Raw genomic sequence first — 27,647 nt, 5'->3', positions numbered from 1 at the left:
TGTTTTGACTTTGCTGTCAATTGAAATATTCTTCCTACTTCCTTTGAATATTCAGTATACTATTATTAGTTCAGACACGTAAGAGGACGTTCTACAGAAATGGCCTTGAGAATTGAAAATATGATTTTTTAACATGTGGTCCATAATATCTGGTCTACTAGTTAATATAAAAAGGTCGTGTCAAAGTTGTTTGTGTTAATAAATTTGCTCTGTGACTGATCCGACTCATATTTCACATTTATTTCATCAGGGCTGTCGAAGACATAAATCATAATATATATTTATAATTTTAAATTTTTATTTATAATATATATTATTTAAGTTTTGTGCATCTAATGCCGGGTCCACACTGGCAACAAGTTAATTTGCTGGCAACCTCGTTAGATTTTACGATAATTATTGTAAAATTTCTTAAGCAATTATGGTAAGTATCGTAAAATTTAATGAGGTTGCCAGCAACTTGTTGCCAGTGTGGAAATGGCTTAATATCCACTGTGGTTCACGTAGTGGCATGGACCTGGGGTTAGCTAATTCAGGAAGTCAACACCCATGATAGAATTTTTTCCAGTTTTGGTTGCATTATATTCCAAAACTCTTCTGTAAAAATCGTTTCCGAGTTAAAAATGGAAATTTCTCGGTGTACATAGTAAACAAACCTACGAATAAAAAAAGACAAAAAGGAACATACTGATTCATCGCAGTAAAATCTGGTAATCAAATTCGCCATTTTGAAAAGCGACGATTTTGCGTAAACAAATATCACGTGGTCTGTACGTGTGCGGCAAACTTCGAATGTGTTTGTAATTTTGTGCAAAGTGCGAATGTAATGTTTTCAAATAATTGATATGGATTAATTATACCATCGTATTATTTTCTCGAAATCATAAACATACTATAATAGTATTTGAGTATCAACCTATGTTCAATTTGAATTGGGTTATAATAATAATATACCCGTATATATATCAATAGTATGTTTGCTACAAAATCCACCCAAGTTATCAGTACGTACTTGCACAGGTTTGATTAAAAACCATGATGAAATTAACATTTAAAAAATATGAATGCTTAATATTATTTTGACAGCCCTGTTTTCTGATCGGCTTCATGTCGCAGGTGTTCATAAAATAATAATAATTCTCCGCGCGGCAGAAATTATCAGTAATAATAATAATATTTCTTGAAATAAAATCTCCGATGATTAGTGATTTTTGCGAAAAGATCGATTTAAATTGACGTAGTTACGACGCCGAGGTCCTTTTTATACTAAATTATATTTGAACGGCGGGCTCTTCAGCGGGCCCTTAACACATGCCTTTATTCAGGAGATGAGCTGCTTTACTCGTTCGTCCGTATAACTTGATTATTCCACGCAGCGCGGGGTAGAAATAACGACTTATTGTGACAGTAAAAGACAGTTGACACAGTCAAGTTTATTTTCGAGCTTTATTTCATAAAAAAGCTCTCCCAAATTCTTTATGCTCTTACTGGCTCAGTGTAACTGCGATATTCTCGTATTCCATTGCATAATTTGACAGTGGCATATTTTAATATTGCGTTAGCTGCAAAAATGTTTTCATTCTTCCGAATTTGATTAAAAAAACTATGTAAGTACTGGTTGGCCATTGAATAGCAGTATATTTCTGTGGATTTTTATTACATAATATTATGATGCATCTTCTTCTTATACCATTCCTAATCGAAGATCTACTTGCTGAAAAAGTAACCACGCCGAAGCTGACTATACGTCTTTTGACGCTTGACGCGGCGTGGAAGACCTGGCAGCTACGGTGGAATGAATCTACCAAGGGCCGGCACACTTATATGTTTTTTCCAGACATCAAATGGCGATTGGAGATAAGCAAATATTTGACTCCTGACCATCACACCAGTCAATTTGTGACTGGCCACGGTGGGTTCGCTGGCAAGCCGTCCGACATGTCCATGCGGAGGGAACAATAAATACAGGATGCCAACCACACCCTCTGTAAATGTCTGAGTAAGTGCTCCGAACGGGAGGCCCAGGTCTGCCCAACCAAATGTTGGCCCATCGGGCCGTCCGACTTGGTTGCTACTAAGGCCAATTATCTTGCATTTAAAAAATTTGCGCCGTCTTACTACGTGCGTGAAGATCTCTTCACATAATCTTTGCTGTCCGTATGATTAGCTTCGTTTTCTTTGTTATATATACCTTAAATTCATTTTCTTTTTCGTAATTCCCATGTGATTTTCTTGTCCTGGCAACTTGCATTAGAGTAAATTCTTTAAACTCAGTCAGAGCTCACCTTGAGCGTAGCAACCTCAGTCTTGGGTATGTTCTCCCAGGGCAGTCCCAGGCAAAATTAAAATAGTTGCTTCACATCGCCACTGCAGGGTCCCGTGATACGGTCATTTAAAACCGAGTGTGGCGCGGGGCGGGTTTTGGTTTGCAGGGATTCACTTCAACGCTTTCGGTGCGATCTTTGCTTTATAGACTATCTATAGTCTATACTCTATTCCAGGGTTGGCGAACCTTTTTACGTACTCGTCAAAAATTTTCCAGATAATATTTTCGACTGTCTGACGTGCCGAACAGTTTTTTCAGTGAGAAAAAATAGTTTTTAAGAATTTTATTAAAAAATGATGATATTCTAGATATCACTCACAGAACATGTCATATAGCTTTATCACTTTTTTAATTATGTCATACATTTCGGTCCACCAATTTTGAAATACTCTGTGAGAATTGCTACTACAAGCTCCACCTGGTTTTTGTTTCTTATTCGGTACAGCCATTTTTGTCGATGGAAATAATGTTTTATACTGTATTACTTAGTTTGGTTCTTTACGCACACATTGACTGTAAAATTTATCCATTCAAATCAGGCATACTCTCGCTACAGTGGTCTCAAGCATTGTAAATGATCAAAATCAGAGGTTTGCTGCGCGGCTTCTCCCGCCGCCTGATAAGGTTAGTGCGATAATATTATATGTGACGCATAAAGCTCAAGGACCCACCTATTTAATTATAAATATTTCCATTAAAGTAATGCTTATTATTGAAGAGTATTTACCTGCTATTTGTATACAATGCGATCTATCATTTATTATTATTATATGTATATTTTTTCTCTTCAAATTAAAACATTCGCATGCCATGGGTTCGCCACCGCTGCTCTATTCTATTGACTGCTGTCAGAAACAATTTGGCTGAGCTGCGTTCGTATCAGTGACAATGTGATTTGTAAACCATGAAGTTAGATATTTTCTTCTACTTCATCATTGCATTAAAATGTCTAAAACATTGCGAAAGCAGACGATGAACATTGTTTAGAATGTAGTATTGTGAGGAGGAGAAACAGAAAAGAAAGCTTTAAACCCCTCGCAATAGTGTCAGAAATAGAGTATCTCCTATGACAAGAGCACTCTACATAATAGTATCAACGCACAAAAAACACGTGACGTAACAGTTTCAACGCATGCAGCGATGTGACGTAGAATACTTGATAAAACAGTCGTACTATAGTCACCATTTCAGTTTAATGAATTTTGAGTACCTATTCGTCTGTAGCCACATTACCAAAGCTTAAATTCCTTTTCTTACCTCGGTGCGATAAAAACTAATTGAGATGAGAGCAAAAGGATGTTGTACTATGGCCTGAGATTAGTAGGGTGATAATAGACTAGTATCATCATTATGATCAACTTAGATCCATTGCAGGCCTCTCGTCTCTAAACTGGTTGAATTCATCGTGATAATACGTATTTCTTAGCCCAGGGTAGGCGAAACTTTTTACGTACGCGTGTCAAAATTTACCAAATATTATTTTTCGACTGTCTGACGTGCTGAGTAGTTTTTCATGGGGATTTTTTTTAATGATGTTCTAGATACCACTCGCAGATCATTGCACACATTATAGCTTTGTCACTTTTGTCAATTACGCCATACATTTCGGTCCACAGATGTCCGTCAGACAGATGATGCATTCTCTCGCTACAGTGGTCTTAGTGGTAAATCGATCAAAATTAGAGGTTCGCGGCGCGGCATCCCCCGCCGCCTGATGAGGTTAGTGCGATAATATTATATGTAACTGATAAAGCCTAAGGACTGACCTATGCAATTATTTTGCCAGAGGTTCGCCAATAGTGTCCTAGCCACTGGAGAACTTACTATTTCGTTGATCAAGTGACGTCTGGGTGTACCTTTCTTTCGTCGTGTACATTTTGGGCGGTATCACTAGTAATTAGAATTGTCCAGCGATCGACTCATTTTCAAGATTTTACGGCGTGTAGATTTGTCGTCCCACTGGACTTAATTCGTTCATACAATATAAACTATAATATTGTAATAAATTATGTTTGTAGGTATAGTAATTTATTAGCCAACCGCCCAATGTCGACAAGCCAGCTATAAATTTAAGAGTTTATAAACGTTAATATAAAACTGACATTAAGTAATAATTAATATTGTAATATATTATTATATATTTTTGAATCTGAAAAATCAGCATCTCCGGTAAAATTAATCGGTAGTTCTGATTTTAATTTTTCATTTACAGAATTTGGCTAGGATACAAAAATCTCAATAGCGCTATAAAATGGACTTGTGCAGAAGATAAAAGTTCTAAGTCAGTTAAATAGTTTGGATTATAACGGGAAGATGTCCTATGGATCCTTTTAATCACAATATGTTGTGACGGTTTGTTAGCGTTTTTAAAATGAAAGCAAAATTAATATTCTGTACGTTGACGCATTGGAAAATTGTGGCCATACAATCTTGTTTATAACCTTCATATTTGATGGCCTTTTGACATTTTGTTATACTACGTATGTACACATTTTTATGTTGATCCCTTTATTAAAAGTACTTGTGTGTGGTGTATTTCAATGCATATGAGTACCTTGGTATCAAAGTGGGACATAAACCATTTACAAAATTTTACAGGAGACTGACAAACATGTGTGAAAAGTGACCGTTTTTCATATAACATACCAACTTTAAACTCAAAAATCTCTATGAAAACTATCGTTTTTGATACTTTTAGTGGATTTTTTGAAAAGAGCATCACTTGCACTACTATAATCAATTAAAACATGAATTTAGTGGGAGGTGGCGTATGTCCCACTTTGATACCAAGGTACTCATATATTTGTACAATAATTGATAAGGCGTATCCTTTCACAGATAAGTATACAGTTATATGCTACATCTGTATAATTTTAATGCTTTAATTCCGATACAAGTCGAACAAGTAATTAGAGGACGATGACTGCCGTTCAAGTGACGAATACACGTCTCAAACAGTGTAGTATGTCATCAAAGACTGCCCAATATTATAAAAAGAGCGATGGCCTCTCACTGCTGTATGTAGACAATATAATCACGAAATACTAAACAACAAATTAACACAAGAACACTACATAAAATAACTAATTATGGTAATTTAGGAAATTAAAAAATAATAGAGGTAAGTACCTACTTGTATAACTTACCTACAGACTTCAACCAAAACTGTTTTAGAGAAAATTCTAAATATCCCACAATTGCAATATGTAAATAAATCTATATAATTATCTCTTTGAACCACGGTATACAAAAAAGTAAGGGCAGGATTCGAAATAAATTAATTTATAAAAATGTAATTAATAAAAAAAAAACACAATCCATTCTCACCTGATTGAAGTATCAATATCTTGTAAATATCTGTACGTTTAATAATTTATGGAATTGACTAATTGAGAGAATCTTAAATTGTGTAAAAAACTTGCATTTTTAATATAATATACAAGCGGTAATAGTGTAAAGTTTTCCACATTTTAATTACATTGTGAAGTGAAATTGAATCATTAGACTTTGAAGTTAAATATTCGGCTTTACTTATGTATATTTATTATCCGTCTTCTAGAGCGGATTGTATTTAACGTCTTTATAATTATTACTGACATATGACAGTCCCTTGAAGGTCTTTTGTTTATTTATTGAAATCTTACCTTATTTTGTATCACTGTTTGACAATTAAGATCATGGCCCCCATAAGGGGGGGCTGACAGGTCTGTAGCCTAAGGACCCGGGCTCAGGGAGGGCCGGGCGTGGCGAGTCGACCAGATAAATGAGATAAACATACATCTTAAATTTGCTCTAAAGGTAAAAAAAATCGGTGTGTGTACTTATGTACGCGCGATAGAAGTTATACTTTTGCGTAACAAAACAAAACTTGTGATGAACTAGATTCTTTGACTAGCTCTTAATTATCTTGTTAAATTACACACTCAAGAAAAAGGACCGCTTATTGGAACGCCGTTGGTTTATTTCTATGCACTTTAACTTATATTACTAAATTATATAATGGTTTCTCGTTGTTTTTATTTTTAAAGTACCAACTGTCACTCTGACGTTTAATCGTTTGTTTACGTAAGAAATTGCAAATCGCCAACAATAATAAATTCGGTGCCTAGGCAACGGAACAATTCTAAACTATAATATTATACTGTATAATCTTCACGATTTCAGTACCATACCGTGGCGTAAAGGTAGTTCGTTCGGCTGATAAACGAACAATCGGTGGTTCGAATTCAATCGAGTGCGTTATTTTTCGTGTGAAAAAATAATTTATGTGTTACATGTCACACGCCAAAAATACACTCTGATCTGATTTCCCAAACGCGCCAAAAGAAGTATAACTTCGAAAAGTCGCCTGCGGCGCTATTTTAATTCGTTAAAAAACCGCTAAAAATACACTGACTTTTATTTGACCTCGAACACCATTTGAAAAACGCCACTTTAGTGCGACAGACTGCCTTTAACCTAAGCGATGGGTTGGGGGGCCCGCCAAAGATCCTGACCTGGGGGCCCGTTTCTGGATGTTGGGGCCATGATTAAGATACACGTAACAATATGAAATATCTATAGCCTACTAAAAGCATATCGGTCAGTAAAAAACCTCAATTAATATAACGTACTATCTAACTTACACATATTGTCACCTCAAATATATTAAAATACATAAAGTTCGATCGACACTGACTTATACTGGGGTCCGGGATATACCTACATACCCATATTCAAACATATTTTACTGAAAATAAGTTATTCGAGAATATACGTTCGGTATAACTTATGCGTTTTTCATTCCGAGAAAAACATGCTATCTATATTATATTCTTTCCATTCACGTTTCACTGGCAAGTGTTGCTCGAGTTATAACACTATATTATCTTGTTCACACACCCTACATTATATACATTGGTGTTGGAATAATTTGCTCGTTTTTGTGTGGTTTCAATAGATTGGATTCTGAAAAAAAAAGGTTTGGCCAATTAATGTGCTAATTGGGGTGTGTCAATTAACTGGCAAAAAAATAAAAACGAATTTATCATGTTGCATAATATGATCATTAGGTATTATATGTATATTTTTCCTTTGGCACGTCTGTTTTATGCAGATTATTAATTTGTTTTGAATTTTTTTATACCTAATGGGAATTAAACTCATAATCATCGCGATTCGGACAATGTTGTGTTAAAGCTAATTTAATTGATTAATTTAATCAATACAAATTAAAATATCAATGCAATCGTTAATATATTTCAAATTCCATTAATATTGGCGTGAAAGTATGTAAAAAATACCAGTATTGATACCTACTAACCTTAATTCACATAAAACAAAAAAATCGGTGTTATTGTTGATTGTATCGTTAGATTAATTAGCAACTTGGGATGGTTGTGGGTTAAAGTCTCATTAGCATTTTCTCTCTATAACAACTATCAACTATAGATGCAAAATACTTATTTATTAGACTAATTATTTGGCGTCCATACTGATTACTGTATCTGCAGCGGTCACAGTTACGGCTCGCTAATGAGTACCCGGCTTAATATTTGTATATCAGTTAAAAATTAGTTTAAAAACATACGTATGTACAGTAAAGACAAAACAATGATTCGGTTGGTCGATGGTGTGCGTGCGGATGGGGAGCCGTACTAAATACCCGGTAGCCGTTGAGCGCTTATTCGTATGTGTACGTACGCATACAATCCACGAACCGAATCATTGTTTTGTTTTTACTGTACTGTGATACTTTAATTTGCGTCATTTGGTCCTATTTGGAGAATGTTCGATGTTCATAGCAATCATAATATGAATTCGTTTTGTTTTGTCCAGACAAACCACTGTATATATTATTATATGACAAAGTTTTTCATATTATAATAAATACATTTGATTAATTCATTGAATTCGTTTTGTTTATTATATGACAAAGTTTTTCATATTATAATAAATATATTTCATTAATTCATTTTTTTATCTTCCCTTACAGATAAACAAACAATTATGGAATCCAAATCGCGCCAAAGATCTCCCTGGAGAAACATGTCAGGCGTATTCCTGCTGATGGCATTCGCCTGCAGCACCTTAGTATGCAGCGCCAACGCCGCAGACCCTAGCAAAGGCGCTGACGACAACTGGATAGAGAGCTTGGTGGATATCATGGAACTGGAATATGAAGACCAATGCATAGCGAGAGCTGATGCTAACTGGGCTGTGCTTAACCGGAAGCAGAATGCTTTCGAAGATAAGGTAAGATTTTTAGAATCTCTTTATTGTCATTTTAATTAATGTTTGCTTTTATATTATATACCTTTATACAGAATCGCCAGTTTCCATAACACCATAGTTTTCTAAGTTGGGCGCTGGAGTTATTTGGGTGGATGTTGATAGGTCCAAGGGCAGAAGGGTGACGTCGAGCAAGCCGACAATAATAACACAATAAAAAATATCATAATTAAGTCATTTGACTAAAAACGGAAAACGACTGCGAATAATTGCCCCCGGAGGTTTGAGGTTCTGTTTACAAAAAATCGACTTTTATAATCCAAAAGCGCGTTAGTGACAAAACCCTACTATTCAGAAGAGCAAAAAGAGTGAAAAAATGTCATCGTAATGAGCACAATTTCGTTTCTTTACAACTTCGTTCTTAGTATTGGGGTTTTTTTTCTTTCTATTATTGTAGAATATTGTTTTGGAGTATGTAGCGTTAATTTAGTTATTTATTTGCAATTAGAATTTTTAAATCAGTTAATTCCTTTTGGCTGTCCAATAAAAAATACAGATTCAGTTCATAAAGAAAACATCGAATTGTTTTTTTTTCAATTATTTTATTCAATTTTTTGTTTGTATTTCTGTTATGTTTTATTTGTTTATTATAATCACACCCTTTTGCCAGTTTGCAGAATTTTTTTCTCCTCAAAATGTTACTTACGCCCTTTTGGCTTGCAAAATTCAAAAATATATTGGTATCTGACCTTTAGTAAAATTTTCAATAAACATGTTTTTATTATTATATAAAATAAGTTTTCATGGTTATTTTAATGGGTCGTCATTAATTTATAACAACTGGAACATCATCTAAATTTGCAGTACCTACCTAGGAATAGGGATTTCAATATCGAATGAGATATCAATACCGGTACAAATACCGATATTTGTTAAAACATATAGAAAGTACCTATCGATATATATAGCTAGGTTTTAAAATGTATTTAATATATTATTTTATAGCAACCTTTTAAAGTACCTAACTACATTTATTATGTTGACCTTTATAAATATGACGTATAGATCATAATATTGTAGAACTGATGGTTTTTACAAATACTGAGTGTGCAGGAAAATATCTCTCAAATTTAACGCTTGTTGGATGTACTATCAACGTTGGACCAATAGTTATAGAATAATTGAGGGATTTTGTTTTGTTATTATTTAATTTTTATTGGTTTTAGTTAATATATTTGCGTTTTGGCATCATAAAACGTATATACTAAATTTAATATACAATATAGTAAGTAATGAAAAAATAACATTAAATTCATTTTCGGAACACTTACACGTGTATCCTTTCTTAAGGCCATGCATTAGTTGAGGCACGGTCTAAGAAGATCGTTGCTAGGCGATGCGCGGATTGCGGGTGGCGGGTGAAAATGACGCCTGTCAAACGAAATATTATTTGTCATATGAATCCAACATACGTCCATTTTATGTTCTGTTTATTGTTCTATTAGTAACAATAATAATATATTCATTGACATGTTTTCTTTTTAAAGTAAATGGGTAACGTTTTTAGTCATCTTTACACGATTTTAGAATTAATTGACCCGTCGCCATCACGCAGCAAAGTGACGTGTTCCTGGGTCAACATTCTCTCACTGAATGGCAGCGAGTCCAAAATTTCGTCGCGCGTACAGTTGAAAATTATTTGGCGTTTCACTGATGCGTCACCTTAATACCGAAAATACCGGTATTTTTAATTTTTGAAACCGGTATTTCGGTATCTATAAATAATAATTGAATACCGGTTTTGAAATACCGATATTGCAATCCCTACCTAGGAGTGACCGTTTTGATGTCATAGCTTTGAAGTTAGTTCGTATCCTGACTACAGAGAGAATTTGTCGATAAACTCACAACGAGGCATTCTCATGAATACGCCAAAACTAGAAACAAATACTTAATAAAACATAGTCTGATTTTTTTCTAGATAAACCTTAGACAATTCATTCATTTTCATTGACAATGCCTTGTCTCAGCGGATTAAGAATTTTCCGTTGATAAACATTTTTTTTCTTATACAAGTAAAGTTAACAAGTTTAGCAATAAATTTACTTATTCTTTATTTATTGCTATACTGCATTTGAATATTTCTTTTGAGTAAATGTTTACTTAACAAAATTATATTATTATTTACCGAACAATAAAGCGTGTCGACATGAGAAATCGCAAAAGGATCCATAGAGAAATCAATGACTATCAAATTTGGCTTTCAACCGATAGGATATTTTTTATTATAATATGCAATACAAAAGCAACCCAGTCAATTGCCCACTCACATAATATGAGTTTATAATATTCAATGATTTCAATATAATGTATTGAATAAAATATGTTCGATGTCCGCTGGATAGTATTTTTATTTAAAAAAAAGTTTTCGAATTGTAATTTTCAATTCAACATTTCGTTCGCTACAGCTTTTAAAAAAGTACATAAATGATAATAGTCATATTAAATAATTTTCATACCCACTGCATATTTATTGTGCTTTAATCAATATTATAATAGAACCACTCAATTCATTATATATTATAGAAGCACCCTAATATTTTAACTGAATAAAATATTCTATAAATAGGTAGGTAGGTAGGTACCTACATAATTTTTAAAAACGTTGAAAATATAGATACTTATTAAAAACAAATCAAAAAAATGACTCGATTGGGATTCTCATTGTCCTGGTCAGTGCTCTTATCCGTTGAGCTATCTATCCGTAGTCGTTTCATTCGGTCATCGTCATTATCGACCGGGTTCGATCCCCTGGTGGATGAAGACCTCCCCAGCTCCTGCCACGAACTTTATGGGGTCGTCTTTCGGGTCTATTTTCCAAACTTTCCAAAATCCTGGAATGTTAACTCATTTTTTTTTATTATTTTAGGGTTGGTAAATAATACATAATCAATGCAAATCAGACCTAAGTCATTTCGCATTGATGATTAATATGTTGCGTGCTCCGATTATTGATTTCAGGGCTGCATTGAGATTTAAAAAAAATCCTTGCTAGCTACCCAAAGCAAAATAACAGAACAGATCAGTCTGAGATCACCAGTATAGTATTTTACAACGTTTTTATTAGCTCGTATTCTTATTTGTCCGGTGGTTGTTTGTCTGGTACAAATCTTGCAATCGATTTTAACTAACTTCCCGACTAGCTAGACATTTGAAACGTTTAGAATATATCAGAACACCATGCCAATGCATTTTTTTTATTACTTTTAGCCATCTTTACATTGAATTGGATTCATTTTTAGTTAATTTTGTTTTGTATGAAAAGTTTTTTCGATACCATTATTGTTTGCTAGGGGGTCCCAGCAACTAAATTATTAATAATGTATACGTGCGTTACTATGGAAATCAATATGGAATGACATTTCATTATTCAGTATTTTTATCAAGTACAATTTTTTTTTGATCGTTTTAGCTAGTCAAGTCAAGTTTATATGATTCAACAGAAAATTTAAAAACGTTGTATATAAAAAGTTGTAACTTGTAATTATTTAAAACATAACACATAAAAATAATAAGGGAACGAAGTTATTAATTAATTCGATGATTTTGGGTCCTTGAATTACAAATATTCTTGATTTCAGGCACAATATTATTAGAAAGTTGAATTCTTTTATTATCTGGTGTGGCGGTGAGCCTCTTCCTGAACGTTGACTTCATTGTAGCATAATAAGAAAATCCTGCTTCGCATAAATCTGTCGTAGTATATGGAAGTAAAACAATAATTATATTTTGTTTTGGCACACTGCGGTTATCTTCTGATATATTTGAGGAACATAGTTTGGAAAACCCTGGACTCTATCCAACGCGTTTTAAGGCCCCTTGGGTACCACTGTACCTATAACGGCATCTGTCCAAACTTCAGCGGTTATCCATTCGCCGAGTGAGTTGATTGTTAATAACGGTTCCCCATTCAAATGTAGTTAATGTTACCTCTACTCTGTGGAAACCTGTGTGATTTACAAAGCTCCATTTTTTTATGAATGCCTTCACTTTACCTTTTTATTGTCCTTGCATTGATTTATTCAATAGTTTTTTTAAATTACAACCAAATAGACAAGTTTAACAACAAAATTATCGTTCTTAAGAAAATTTGCTTCAAATTTTTGCTTTAATTTTTTTCACGAGATAGCCAGAGCGCTTCACAATGGTATAGAAGTGAGGTATTATAATATTACTCTACATATTTTCAGACAGGTTTGCAAACAACCTTTTATAGGACTATTTTTATAGTTTATAACTAGCGGCCGCTTTATAAACTATGCATTTGCAAACTGCAAACCTGTGGCTACATTAATTATGTTAAACCTTTCGCGCCTCCCTTTGCAACACTCCGCGCCTCCCAGTTTGGAAACCGATGCATTTGCAAACTGCAAACCTGTGGCTACATTAATTATGTTAAACCTTTCGCGCCTCCCTTTGCAACACTCCGCGCCTCCCAGTTTGGAAACCGCTGCTGTAAGGTCCTTTCCATTATTATTAAATTTATTCACATATGGAAGGTATGATAAGGTATTCACATTCAAAATACTACTATGTGCAACCACGTTGTCTAATTTTAGTCAAAACATCTTATTGCCATATCCTGTTTTTCTGGTTATAAACTCATTATTTAGTTATTATTAACACGTAGCATTTGTCATTCATTAATTTTATTCATTGATACTTTCGACAACAATTTTATTGCCAGATTAATTTTAGATTGAAACTCTTTCCAAGAATACCGACCTCCCGTGATCGAATCGCAAATTGGTTAGGTACTATTTTGCTCGATAATTATTAATCCCAGCGAAGCTATTCTATACACAAGGCAGCTATCGACGGTATTTTATCATATTTATATATTGAGGCGGTTAATTATTACAACAAGTTAACCGTCTGAACTGTCAGAAAGTGCTATGTTTTAACAGCCCATTTCTTGGTTGTGTTAACTTTTAGAGCGAGATAGACAGCTTAGAGCAGGGGCGGGCAAACTTTTTGGATGGAGGGCCAAATTCAAGAATTCAAAATGAGCGGCGGGCCGCAAGTAAAATACCATTTTTAGATATACACTATTTATTATCACGAAAAATAAACATTACAAAAAAATTAATTGTACATTTTTTCAAATTCAGGTGTTAATTTTGTGGTTGATATTTTCAAAACTGCTTGTAAATGGGCATCGGAGATATTTGATCGTAAAGAATTTTTATTGAGGATCATGGTCGAAAATGTTTGTTCACATAATATATAGGTTGATCCAAAAACAACGAACATTTTTCTTGCATAATCTTTAAGTTGTTCGAATTTGTCTGGATTAAGGGCATTGTAAAATTTGGATATATCTTCACGACGATGCAATTCTCTTAAATCAGTGTCACACTGCAGACCAATAATCTCAAGTTGTAGCTCTGTCAGTACACTATCAATATCTATTGAAAATGGATCGCGTACTGTTGCTAAACTTGTCTCAATTTTTCGGAAGTCACCAAATCTTTGTAAAAAATCGTCATTCAGAGTTTTAATAATTTTACCATATTCTTCAAATTTATATTCTGGTATATTCAGCAACTTCATAGTTGGAAAGTGGTCCACGTTCTTATTCGATATTTGTTGAAGGAACAACTTGAGTTTTAATCAATGACATTATTAATGGACGACGCACTCAATACAGTAGCTAGCAAGTAAATTCGCATGTATAGGTAGACGTCACGCAATTTCCATTATGCGATATCACGCATCGGGAATTTATAGCAATATGACCTTTATTGTAATGGCGTTAGAGCAGTGTTTCTAATGTCAATGTTCATTTGAGCGAACCCGTTCGAACCAAACCATTTGGCAGACCAACAAAAAGCATCAGGAATTTATAGCAATATCACCTTTATTGTAATGGCGTTAGAACAGATTATGCCATTCGGCAGACCCGACAATAAAGTGAGTGTCATTTTCTTTTCCAGATGATTCGTCCATATTAATGTCATTGGTTTTAATTGAAATCCACTCAAACTGTTCACCATATCGTGGGCATACATTTTTTTCCTTGCAACGCAGAGTTAAAAGTATTTAAATGTGTCACGATGTTCAACATAGAAAATAGTGGTTACATAGTGTGAGACGAGACGCAAGGAAGACGTACTGAGATAATACATTAACGAAACAACAAATTCTTCAAATTTTAATCTATTGTCAATATTTTTTAAAAAAATATAAAAAAGTTATTCGTAATCAGAAGTACAATTAATGATGGCGGGCCGCAAAAAAATACCCGGCGGGCCACATGCGGCCCGCGGGCTGCAGTTTGCCCTCCCCTGGTTTAGAGTCCAAGAGTCCTAAAGGTGTGGCCAACCTTTTGCATACTATGCGCCAATTTGTTTCATAGACGATTTTAGATGCGCCATACAACTCGAGCACATTTTCTACCTTCTTACATTCACGGTTGGAGTTGGCAAATAGGGATAGGGGTAGGATCTGCTTCGCCTAGGGGAAGAATAGGAATCGAAAAGAACGTTAGAGGCATCTAACTGGTTTAATAAACGGATTTATTATTTTTATGACGTTGTTACGATTGCGTATGGCAGCAAAACGTGGTTATTTATTACCCGTGAGCATCCGGCAATTTCCCCTGTGATATGTGACATGTGCAGGTACATACACGTCACTATCATACTGATTTTGTACGCATGTCAATTGATTATGATTGATAAAAAAAATCAATCCCGAAAGTTTCGGGATTATGCTTACTAATCCCGGGATTCATATGTATCAAAAATAATCCGAGATCCCGGGATTAGATTCTCTATTAATTACGTATCGGTCTATCAATATAACAGTTTTCTTAAATTACGAGTACCTTGGAACTTGATAACCTCTATTTCGTATTATATTGATACGAAATCCATTACAGAATAAATAAATAAATAGAACAGCCATCGTTTTCGGAGGGAAGTCACAAAATTTCCAAAAATAAAATAATACGAAAAAATGAAGTGTCATCAATTTACTACGGCCGTAATAAAAAAAATATATAAGAAAATCGTTTGAGCCTTTTGACCATGAGAATTTTAAAAATGGACGTCGCATAACGAGCGAAAGTCCCTCCAATACAAAAGGGAAGACGATTTTTATTTTTTCGAAAATTGCTGAGATCGCCTTTCAAATTTGTCTCTTTCAAAAGGGTATTTTTGAGCGTGTCAAAGCAGGCTTTGTCTATCAGTAAGTAGGAAAATTCAAAGAAAAAATATTTAACCAAGTTTTCCCTCTTCAGATTTTCATCAATCACGTGGGAAGGTATTTTTATCAACAGAGTGTGTAGTCCCACGGTCAGTTTAATTTCTGTCATATAATACTTATGCGATTTACCATGGGATTTTCTGAATGCGTTTTATTATTCCATATTTTCCCCTTATTATGCGGGTAGGATATCACACAACAGTGGCAAAGGGTGGAGATAGGCTGTTAAGATCCGCCATAAATAGTGCACACTTAACTTTGTCAGTCATACGTATTTTTTATATTGAAATAAGACTACAATTTACAGGTTAGTTTTTAAAATTCAATTAAACCCTGCGAACCAAGCCATAATAAATAATACCTACTTAAAAATACTCGTATATCTATAAAATATCTAAAATTATGCAATTATAACTATGGATATTTTATAGGTAGAATAATATTTTTTATCTGTTATAGTTTGGTTTAGGCAGGGCTTAATGTAGTTAAATAAATGAACCAACAATACGTGTAATATGTACTCTTAATCCAACGAAAACAAATTGACGGAAAGAAAAAGTGTGCACAAAGTTGTCGTATCGCCCAAAGTATACCAAAATTATTATGGTTTGGCTTAGGCAGGGTTTAACTAACCAACACTATCTGTAAATTGTAGTCTTAGTTCAATAAAAACAAAAACGGATGACTAACAAAGTTAAATGCACACTATTCATGGCCGATCTTAACAGCCTACCTCCACCCTTCGCTACTGTCACACAGTATGGTCGAAGATGTCGTATTGCTCAATAATATTATTTTCCTTCGCTGATTTCACCCGCAGTTATCGACAATTGTTTATTCTTACAGGAGGTCAATTCTCGACTGAAGCATTATGAAGCACAAGTGACCAGTTGCGCAAACTTTACACAACTTGCTTCAACTGTAGCATATTAAAAGTCAACCGCTGGGTGTCACTAGGCCAGGCTTTGGTAGTACACATGCTTGGACGGTAGGGGCGCTCGCAACTCTCCGTTTGACATAATAAACGTCAGATTTCGTATCGTACGTAATATTGGAGAAAGCTGTTGATCTATTGTTTTACATTTACCACATATTACCGCTAAAATTATTATTTCGTGTTTCAATTCTCATTTAAGGATGTATTTATTGTGATTTTGTAATACAGAAACACACATGTTTGTTTGCAAAATACAACGGAAATTCCGTGTTGTAATCTTGTTGTAATATTGTTATATTGGAGACGTAACTAGCGTGTTTAAAGATTAATTGGTTACGTACTTCAACAATGAATGATTTAATCATGCAACGTTAACGGTAAGTACTGATTAAATATGAAGTCATTACCAAAATGGATAAAAATGTTATTTAATTTCCATGACATTGACAATAGTTCCGTCTTGACATGTTTACTTTCTATCTTACTCTAACGCATGGACATGAGGTATAAGCATGTTGAATGCTTTCTCACTCGCACTTATATGCCGTTTATCCGTTTCACTCGAAGCTCTGTACACACAATATCTCCTGTAAAACTAAAAATTTTACGAGCTTCAGTTGAAGCGGTTCGGTGACATGTTTTGCACTGCTTCATTCAGGAATTGCCGTCCAGGCAGCGCTATAAATAAATCATTGTTACTGCTATGTACCTACTTATAAGTAACATCTTATATAATATATATATATACGATCAATCGGTTACTTTGTTAATTTAGTAATTAATTTACAATCTATCCTCAAAGCCAGAAAATATCGCAAGGCGAATCCCGAGTCCTAAACTCAATTCATATGAATTTGTACAAAAAGATTATCGCACACTTGCAAAATTTATTTCGTGCGAGTACCTAATTTTCAGTGTCTGCCAAACTTGTATACTCGACGGCATACTGGAGAAGGGAATTAGTTCCGTGGCACACCAAATAAAAATCTCAAATATATATATATATATACGTACTTTATGTATATGCATCGGTATAATGGTGTCAAGAGTCTTGTGGCAGTGCAGGCGGCTCATTTATGTATTGGAACAGTGGAGCAATGTGGTTTCCTGGAGTAGTACTGGAACCAGAGAATGGAAAATATTTACTACCTACTCCACGGGTTCAGATGTTGACTATTTTCCCTCTGAAATTAATTTAATAATTATAGATGATTTACTGTCCGTAATTTTATTCTATGGAATCATTAAGGTATGTAATTATGATGACGAATTATTTAAACTTTTTCGAATAATTCAATTTTTTTTTTTAAATAAGTTTAATTATCACAGATTTTTCTCGGAGCTGCCCTATTTTACCACGTTTTTCTTAGCTCGTATTCTTGTTTGTCCGGTGGTTGTTTTCCAGTACAAATCTTGCAATCGATTTTTAACTACCTTCCCGACTAGCTAGACATTTGAAACTTTTAAAATATATCAGGACACGATGCCAATGCATTCTTTTAATACTTTTAGCCATCTTTAAGCAGAATTGAATTCATTTTCAGTTAATTCTGTTTTGTATGAAAAGTTATTTCGGAAGAAATCCGTAATCCAATCCACTATTATTGGTTGCTAAGGGGTGGTCCTAGCAACTAAATTATTAATATATACGTGCGTTACTATGGAAATTAAAATGACAATTCAGAATTCTATATTTGTTTGTTTGTTGCAAAATAGCAAAATAATGATTTGTTGACAATTGCCTTATTTGTCCTAAATTATTAATACATAGAATTGTCAAGTTTATATGATTCATCAGAAAATTTAAAAATGTGGTAAGTATATAAAAAGTTCTTTTTATCTTGTAATTATTTCCTATGTTTTTAATTTTTTTTTAAATTTAAAATAAATGTTAGCACATATTATGTACAAATACTTTAAAACCCTGGACATTTTAAAGACCCGAACAACTATATAAATCCAGGACAGTATCTATTGTATTGTCGAGAAGATAAGAGTATCTCAAACACGTATTACGTAGATAATATGATTTAACGAAGCCATACTGCGAAGCAGTGTAACTGCTTGTTTACTAAATATGTAATAATACATATTCATGGAATCAAAATAAAACTCAATATCCGGACAATCGCGGGTGGTCTCCTGTATAATCTCTGCATCTTATTATTATACAGTTTACTATTCACCGGATAGGTATAATGATCTATTAAGGCTATACTTCAGCTAAGGCATGGTCTAAAAAGATCGTGACTAGGCAATGCGCGGATTGTGCAAACGACGCGAGCCGAACGAGATATAATTTGTTATAAAAATCTGACATGCGTCCATTTAATGTTATGTTTATTGTTATATTACTAATAATACTAGTATTTTCATTGACATGTTTTCTTTTCCAAGTACATGCGGAACGTTTTTTAGTCATCTGTACACGATTTAAGAGTATATTCTTCCGACGCCATCAAAAAATAAATTGACGTGCTCACAAGTCGACTGTCGCTCTCCGAATGGCAACGCGGCCGAAATTACGTCCCACATAGTGTTGAAAATTATTTGCTGTTTCACTTATGTACGCTCTTAACTCTTATGTAGTCATTCTGCATTGAACATTATCATGACCATGACTGCTTCTTCTTCGACGCGTCGTATCTGCAATGGCCACAGCATGGCAACAACATCCTGAAGCGGGCCCCCAGGCCAAGATATATGGCGGGCCCACCTACCTATCGCTGAGGTTAAGGGCGGTGTAATGCTTTAAAGTAGTGTTTACTAAGTTGTACCTACACTGGAATTATCATTTGAGTATATCAATCACCATATCACATTAAATTGCAACGCACAACCACATATTTAAAATATTTATTAACCTTAAAGTCAAGTAACGCCGCAGACGACTTTTTTACTAGTAGAGTAATGTTATGTGTTAATCTCACATAGGTGGTCGACCCGCCACGCTGGACTCCTCCTACGTGCGGGCCCCCAAGCTGTCAATCAGTCTTGTCAATCCCCCTAGGCATGTGCTACAGGGTATCAATTCAAAAGTTAGCAAAGGCTACACTATTTTCCTCAACTTGTAGGCTTGTTCATCAAAGAACCCCCATTTCACTATATCGTCTCGGGTGTACCCCGTCATGATTCTTAGTATGTATTTTGGATGTTAGGTGCGTGTTGGTGGATGATGATGATGATGCTGAAAGATGATAAAAGATGGGCGATGTGAAGAGTGAAATATTATGACTGGCTGGTGTTAGTGGAGATGGCGAGTTTATTTACAATTGAGATATACGGTTACATAAATTCAGGTTTTACACAATAATACAAAAGATAAAAACTAGTGAGATATTTAGCTCGAGGCGCGGCGATATTGAGTGACTTTCATTCAATCGTGATAGGCTATTAAATTTATTGAACGCCTCATAATTTAATAATGCTGACATTGAATATCCCATAAAGTATTGCCTGACTGCGTAAGAAATGTATATTAAAAAACAGTATTATTTTCGCCATCAACGTTTCTCACCGAGTAAGCGACAATTGATACCGCTGATGGCCTGTGAAAATGTACATTAAAATAATTGAATAATATTTTCGTGATCGACCCATATGTCGCGAAATTTGCTGACAATGCTTGGTTCCCACCCAATGACATATTAAACATTGTTCCCACCGGACTCGATGCTCGCCACACGTACATTGACACATTTCCATGTTCTTTACTTGAGACTGACTCCAGTGTGAGATGCCCTACTGGCTTTACCCATTCTTTGAGACTTTTAGAAGCAAGATTTGCTTTTCTCATCTTAGAGTGAGATCATCAAATATGCTGTATTTTTACAGTGAAGAATGCACAAATAAGATATTATTAAATTGCAGTCCTTATACAGTCTTATATTTAAAGAAAACTGCATTGGAAAACTTAATAAAATACTAGTTGAAAAAGATATTTCACTGCACTAATCGTAAACGTAATTTGACGTTCACACGTGACAGTTTCGCAGTTTGAAACTCTCGTTTACGTCCGAACCAGTCTGCAATATCGTTGGTCAAACTTTTTTACTTTTCACTAAAGTTTAAAATTTCTGCAAAGCTCTAAAAATGCACTCGGCGAAACTTCCAGTACCTACGCAAGTACGTGCTATACTTTTTCTCAATTTTAAAAGCATGACCAGAATTTCAAAAATTGATTTAAATTGTTTTAATGCAATGCAGGATAATAGTTTTTTTTTTTAATTTGATGGGAGAAATATATTACTAGAAAAGGTTATTCCTTTTTATAACACTGGCAGGTGAGTTCAGTGTTTTGTTCATTGTCACAATGTTTTTTTTAATGTTTGTTATGGATCCGTATAAGATTTGCTAAGTTTTACATAAAATAAATATTGTGTTATGTATAACATATAACACGTATTTTCAGGTGGGAAACCAATTATGCAAAAAGATTTTGGTATATCTACTTAAATCTATTTTTGTAGATAAAAATCCAACATAGGCTCTTGAATTTAAAAGCAAAAAACTTTTAAAGTAAAAAAAAATATGCATAGTTGAAAAATCTCTGCCTATGTATATAAAACCTTCATTTGTGACAAAACTCCTTGATAGGTATAATCTTCGCCGGGCAAGTAATTAATAATTTTTATGTTAAACATAGATACAAATGCAAACGTGTCAGGTAATTTGTACGTATGCAGTTCGCTGTATCACACTTCATTGTGAAAAGTTGAATCGGAAATATATGGTCATAAGTATATTAAAGACCGTCCAATCTCTTTGTCTAACCTCTTTGGTTAGGTCGTATAGTACTGAGATAAAATTCATGTCTAAATAAAACACGGTTCTCGCCGGTTTACAGGAAACCAGCGGCAAACAAATTTTGAAAATAGCCGATATACTGGATTATTTTGTTAGGTTAGGTTAGGTTTTCATTCTTGAATTCATGAATTTGGCCAAAATCGGTTATGAAAATTGGCGCGGTTCCCGCCTGGCTTCCTGTAACCGACGTGAACATAAAACAGTTAAAAATAGGTAAGTATGTAATTAAATTAGAAATACAGAACAACGTATTTTTTTCATTTCGGTCCTATAGAAATGACCGTATACTATACGGTCATCTCTTTCCGATAAGAAAGCTCACGCAAACTGTGTTACGGTGAAATGTAATACGTACGATTTACATGTAACAAAATGCAAATGGTATAACAATGAAAAAATCAAAAGTTAAAATTATAATTGGGAATAATTTATTGAGCCGCTACATAAATCCACACCAAAATTAAATCGTTGGCTAGCTACTTCAATGATAACAATGCAAACTATCGCGCGAATATCTAACTAAGTTAAACTTTCAATAGGTTTCATTGTCTTATAAATAGGCCAAGTGCAAGGAAGGTTACATGTTGTCCTTTTCTGCAAACCTTGGTAAATTCTCTCCGAACCCTAGTTAGGAATCACTGTTGGTAATGTATTGTAGTTTCACTATAATATAGCGTGCAAATCATTCAATGCCGTATGGTGAGAAGGCATATACCTACCAGGCCTATAACTTAAAATCTAATATTTCTAAATATAGTTTGATCTTACAATAAATTATCATATGCTTGTCAATAATTTAATTGTAAATATGACAGTTATTATGAGAATAATAAAAGCCGCTATAAAATACCACCAAAATAGGCTTCATCGTGATACGGTCACTATCGCATTGTAAAATACACGTCACGATGTCGTGATATTTGATCTGGCACTGTGCAAAAAACACACCACCATTTTCTAGGTAACTGTGTCGATTGTAAATGTTATAATTTATAATATAATATAAATTATCATAAGCAATATTTCATATTATCAAATAAAAGCTCACATACTACGTAGTCACACCACAGTTCTCTCGGCAATTCAGCGTTGCAAACATAGCGTTTTATACCGGTTACATGTAAATTGTACGTATTACATTTCACCGTTGCACAGTCCGCCGTGAGCTTTCTTATCGGAAAGATATGACCGTTGATACCAAATATCATAATTTATTTATTTATTTATTTAAGAATACAAAACATTGTGGACATAACAAATCTAAATTCAAGACGTACACAACATGAGATTTACATTATAAGCCAAACATTACCCTCACAAGAGAGAAGAGAATATAGAAAAAGAAATATATATATAATAACAATAATAATAACAAAAAAAATAAATAATCAAAACATACTTAAGTATAATTTAATACAGAAAAATATAATTTTTGAGAACGGAAAATATACAATTTTATACAGAAAAATACAGTTTCAAAAATAAAATGCAAAGTACATCATTGAAAATGTCTATGTCTTTAGGGAGGATAATGCCTAAATCCCCCATCAAAAATCCTCCAATCGACAGAGTTGGGAATATAATGATAATATTATTGTAACTGTAAATGAATCAAGGCTAGGCCAGGATGCACAGCGAAACAAACAAAAAGAAAGTACCGTTATCTGTTTCTGGGCGGACGAAGGATCGAAAGTAGGTACGGTCAGTCGGTAACCTACCCTTGAGCCTTGAACGTCGCCTCCAAATACGATTTGCCATTTTTTTACGCCAAAGCGTACGTTTACAAATGTTATTAATAATTAATTGTTACTTGTTAAGCGAAATATACTTACGTCCCTATTATGTCCCTGAATCCGTGTTTTTAATAAGTGGAAAAGTATAAATTAACACCCTACGTAAACCCATACTTATCACCGTATACTATACGGTCATCTCTATTCTATAGCACCGAGATGAAAAAATTACGCGTTGTTAGTATTTCGTATTTCTAATTTAACTTTACTTACCTATTTTATCCTGTCTTTCCTTTGTATGTCGGTAGATTTTATTACGTATTTTGTAAGTGTTTTAGGTAGGTACAAGTCGGTTTACAGGAAGCCAGGCGGCAACCGCACCAATTTCCACAGCCGATTTTGACAAAATTCATGAATTCAGAAAAGAAAACCTAAGCCAACCTAACAAATAATCCAGTATATCCGGCTATTTACAAAATTTGTTTGCCGCTGGCTTCCTGTGAACCGACAAGAACCGTGTTTTATTTAGACATGAATTTTATCTCAGTACTATACGACCCAACCAAACAGGTTGGACGGTCTTTAATGTACGACCATATATTTCCGATACAACATTTCACGGTGAAGTGTGATACGGCGAACTGCATACGTACAAATTTCCGGACACGTTTTATACCAGATCTATAAAAAGCGTTTTTTTATCTATAAATATGTCTTTAATCTGGTTTTTACGTAAAAAATTCAATGTGCGACTGACTGTGCGTATATTTAAAAAAAAAACAAAAAAAAATGTTTTTCTATGTGGCATTTTTTTTCATGATCCGTTTACATATTTTTGTCGACGTAGACAACACTGGGCGGCATGTGTATTTTTTTTTCATTCGCTGTAATTATTGCTACAACTTACAGTAAAGTGGAGTAATTATTCCAATTTGACCTTCATTTTTTATTGCAGTTTCAACTGCGTCTTTCATTCATTCATTCATTCATTATGGAAATGCATATTAATTGAAACAATGTGTCTCCATCACTACTCGTTTATTTAAAGATTGCTTGTTTGATACTATTAATTATTGAAGGAAAAATACCAGCATAGTTATTTTGAATATTAATAATGAAGTGTTATAAAAAACAAATTCAACAAGTTTCTTTCATATGTAGTGAAAATAATAGATTTTTACTTACAATTTAATGACATACATAATAAAATATTTACACACATATTTACACCACTTTAGAGTAAGTGATATAATCTAAACAAAGCAAATGTCGTTTTTACTGTACCTAACCTAACCGAAAACAAATCTTTTTTTTAAACTGTACATGTTCAAACACGCGCGTTAACATGATCTTACTCCCTAGTTCAGTTATAGTTTGTCAATTTATGGCTACGGCCATATGTTGTAGCTTAAACACTGGGAAATGCCAAAAGAAATGGCGTATTTCAAAAAAATACAACCTTATTCTTAGTTTAATAATTAGTAAGTAAGTATAAAACAATCATTATTCTTCGGATGTTTATTACACTTGAATGGTCAAAGACATGGCTTATAATCAGAATCTTTAGAATTATCTTCAAATGTGTTAATCTTGCCCATTTTTTGAATAATAACATGCCTAATTCTTGTCAAATTTGGGATCACAGAGATTATCAATATAATTTTTTATCGTAAATATTTCACTATAAGAATGTCAACATAAATTTTACTAATGGTTTTATAAATGCGTTTAAAAATTAAGAAATGTAAAAAATCTTAACACCACTGCACATGAATGTACTGAAATATGACTATATTCTAAAACATTAGACCGAGAGGTTTAAAAGAATACTATTTTATGTAATAAAAATACTTTATGCAGTCATCAAATGTTTAAAATAAATATAAAGGATAATAAAGCTTCAAAATTATATAAATAGATTATCTACAACGGTTAAGGAATATCCAGGACCATGCTTTGAAAATACCACAAAAGCTCCATTTTGACGCGGAGCACGTGGGGCGTTAAACATTTAACTTTCTGATTTCTTCGTCCACTTATAAAGTTTATTTAAAACTCGTCTTTGTTTAATTTAAAAAAAATCGGTATACTTTTACGGAAAAGAAAACAACACTTAGGTACGTCGTAATATTATTTTTAAATATTTAGATATGCACAAAGATAACGACATCACGTATATTGGGGAACAATGTCAAAATATGAATAATTGCATGCAATTTTTTATCCGATTGTTTAATATCAGATAATAATATATTAACATTTATAATACTTACCTACTACAAACTGGCAAGTGGCAATAACAGTTTTTTGTGACTTAAATAATAATTATTAGGAAGTTTATTTTCATATTTCTTTTTCGAATACCAAACGTCACTCTTATTCAATTATTTATTTATATATTTAGGATCGCGGCCCCCCAGATCGAGTTTATTTTATTTATTATTTATTTCTACTGCATAAGATTCGTTTATATATCCAACCTAGGTCGCACCTCGGCACATTTCCGCATACGAATTCTGTCTAGTAGCGGTAACAAAAAAACAACCATCTTATGTATGAAATATTGCAATATCATAGAAGACATCGATGCATAAAAGCATCAAAAATATAGGGTTTCATTTTTTAGAAATAAAGCCCAAACTTATATATTTTTGTTATTATTTCTTTAATATAAAATAATCGGAAAGAATTATGGAAAGTCATCGAATACTACAAATTGCCATTTTTGACTTTAGCACAATGAGCAGACTTTTTAACGAGAAATAATAATTAGTGTTATCCATTTTCCCAACGGCCCAACCCATTTAGTGTGATCGCTAAAGTAGGACGTGGGCAAAAGATGTTTTACTGAATCTAACTCAGTTTTTTCCCGTTGATTAAGAATCTAATGGGTGTCACTTGGGCAAACGACGCCATATTACTAAGTACTTTAATTAGTTATGTCATGTCGAACTATATTCTATGTATAACACTATAACCTCTTCTAAATAAAGCCTGTAAAGACGCGTTTACAGGTGTCCTCATATTACATAATGTTATAATGTATACCTACTTATATCTAATTAAAAACTAACCCAACATAACATATAATTTGAAAATTCTTGATTACAATTCTTGGTTACGACTTTTTGACAGAGCAGTCTCGTATTATTGATTTGTATTATTTTTATAGAATGCCGCCCATATAGATAGGTACTTTAGTATTCCTAAAGTATGAAATCCCTTACTCGGCATATTTTCTTTTCGGGTAGACATATTTTGTAAACGCAATGTGGCATTCTTGTACTTACGACATCTTTAAATATTTGCCCAGCACCTGTTTACGGACCTTTTTAATGTTACATACATAAAAATAAGTTGACCTTTTCTCAAATATTAGCCCGCGACCTCAACAAACAGACATTATTCTTTTTATTCGTTTTTAATAACATTAATAAAAAGTAAAATTTTATTTTTAATGTTCTAAAAGTGTGTCGTTTGGAAAACAAAAACATCAATTCACAATAAATTATGCCACTTTTATTATTAGGCGTTAAAAATGCTTTCATTGCCTTGTTTTTATTTTCAATAATGATGCCCGCACACGACAACCACTTTTGGTTGCGACGGATAGCAACGTATTGAAGTTGTGAGCGGTTTAACCGCATTACAGATTTTTAATGCATGAACTGTGTTGATGTGAAATAGCAGTGGGGAGAATAGCTGCAGACGTGTGCAATCAAACTTTAGTGCAGTCACACACTCACAATACCATAGCTCGAATCGTTATGAATAAAACGGATTTCAAGTAATGTACAATTATATTTTCTGAAAAAAATATAGGTGCAAGTCAGCTTACCGGAAGACAGGCGGGAACCGCGACAATTTTCATAGCCGATTTTGGCAAAATTCAAGAACGAAAACCTAACCTAACTTAACCTAACCGAACCTGAGAATTAATTCAGTATATTGGGTATTTTCAACATATGTTTGCCGCTGGCTTCCACTAAACCGACAAGAACCAAAATATGTTTTTAAAATAAAATACAAAGCAATAAAACCATGAATTATTAAAAAAAACCTTTCTACGGCGTTCTAGATAATTTATTAAACATTATTTGATAAAAATAATCACTTATTCATAAAATATTTTTTTTTATTTGTAAGTTTATTTTGTAATTAAATAAAAAGTTTAAATGTTTATAGGCACGTGTTTATTATTTGGAATAAAAGCTATCTGTAAAATTTATTTAATTGCACTGTTTATTATTTAAAATGAAAGTTATCTGTAAAATTTATTTAATTGCACCTTTGAAATTATGTTACTAGATGCACTACGCTCACCCTTAAGGCCTATGGGTTCATTCGTAAGAATCAAATTTGACGT

The 27,647-nt window shown here is 33.5% G+C and overlaps 1 protein-coding gene across 1 annotated transcript in view; it reads left to right on the top strand.

Moving 5' to 3' along the window:
- The window catches only part of LOC147073456 (angiotensin-converting enzyme-like), a 564,409-nt gene that overhangs the window by 413,191 nt on the left and 123,571 nt on the right, over window positions 1–27,647 (top strand). Inside the window, exon 3 of the mRNA XM_085945495.1 lies at window positions 8,301–8,560. Within this exon, the coding sequence (XP_085801621.1) occupies window positions 8,315–8,560 (246 nt within the window). The 5' untranslated portion in view covers window positions 8,301–8,314. The remainder of the gene's footprint in view (window positions 1–8,300; window positions 8,561–27,647) is intronic.

The sequence above is a fragment of the Rhyacophila brunnea genome, unplaced genomic scaffold (assembly GCF_057557595.1).
Source record: "Rhyacophila brunnea isolate RB1 unplaced genomic scaffold, BYU_Rbru_1.0 scaffold_18, whole genome shotgun sequence".
Classification (NCBI taxonomy): Eukaryota; Metazoa; Arthropoda; class Insecta; order Trichoptera; family Rhyacophilidae; genus Rhyacophila; species Rhyacophila brunnea.
The sequence above is the reverse complement of the archived record's forward strand: the minus strand, read 5'-3'. Positions and strand labels throughout refer to the sequence as shown.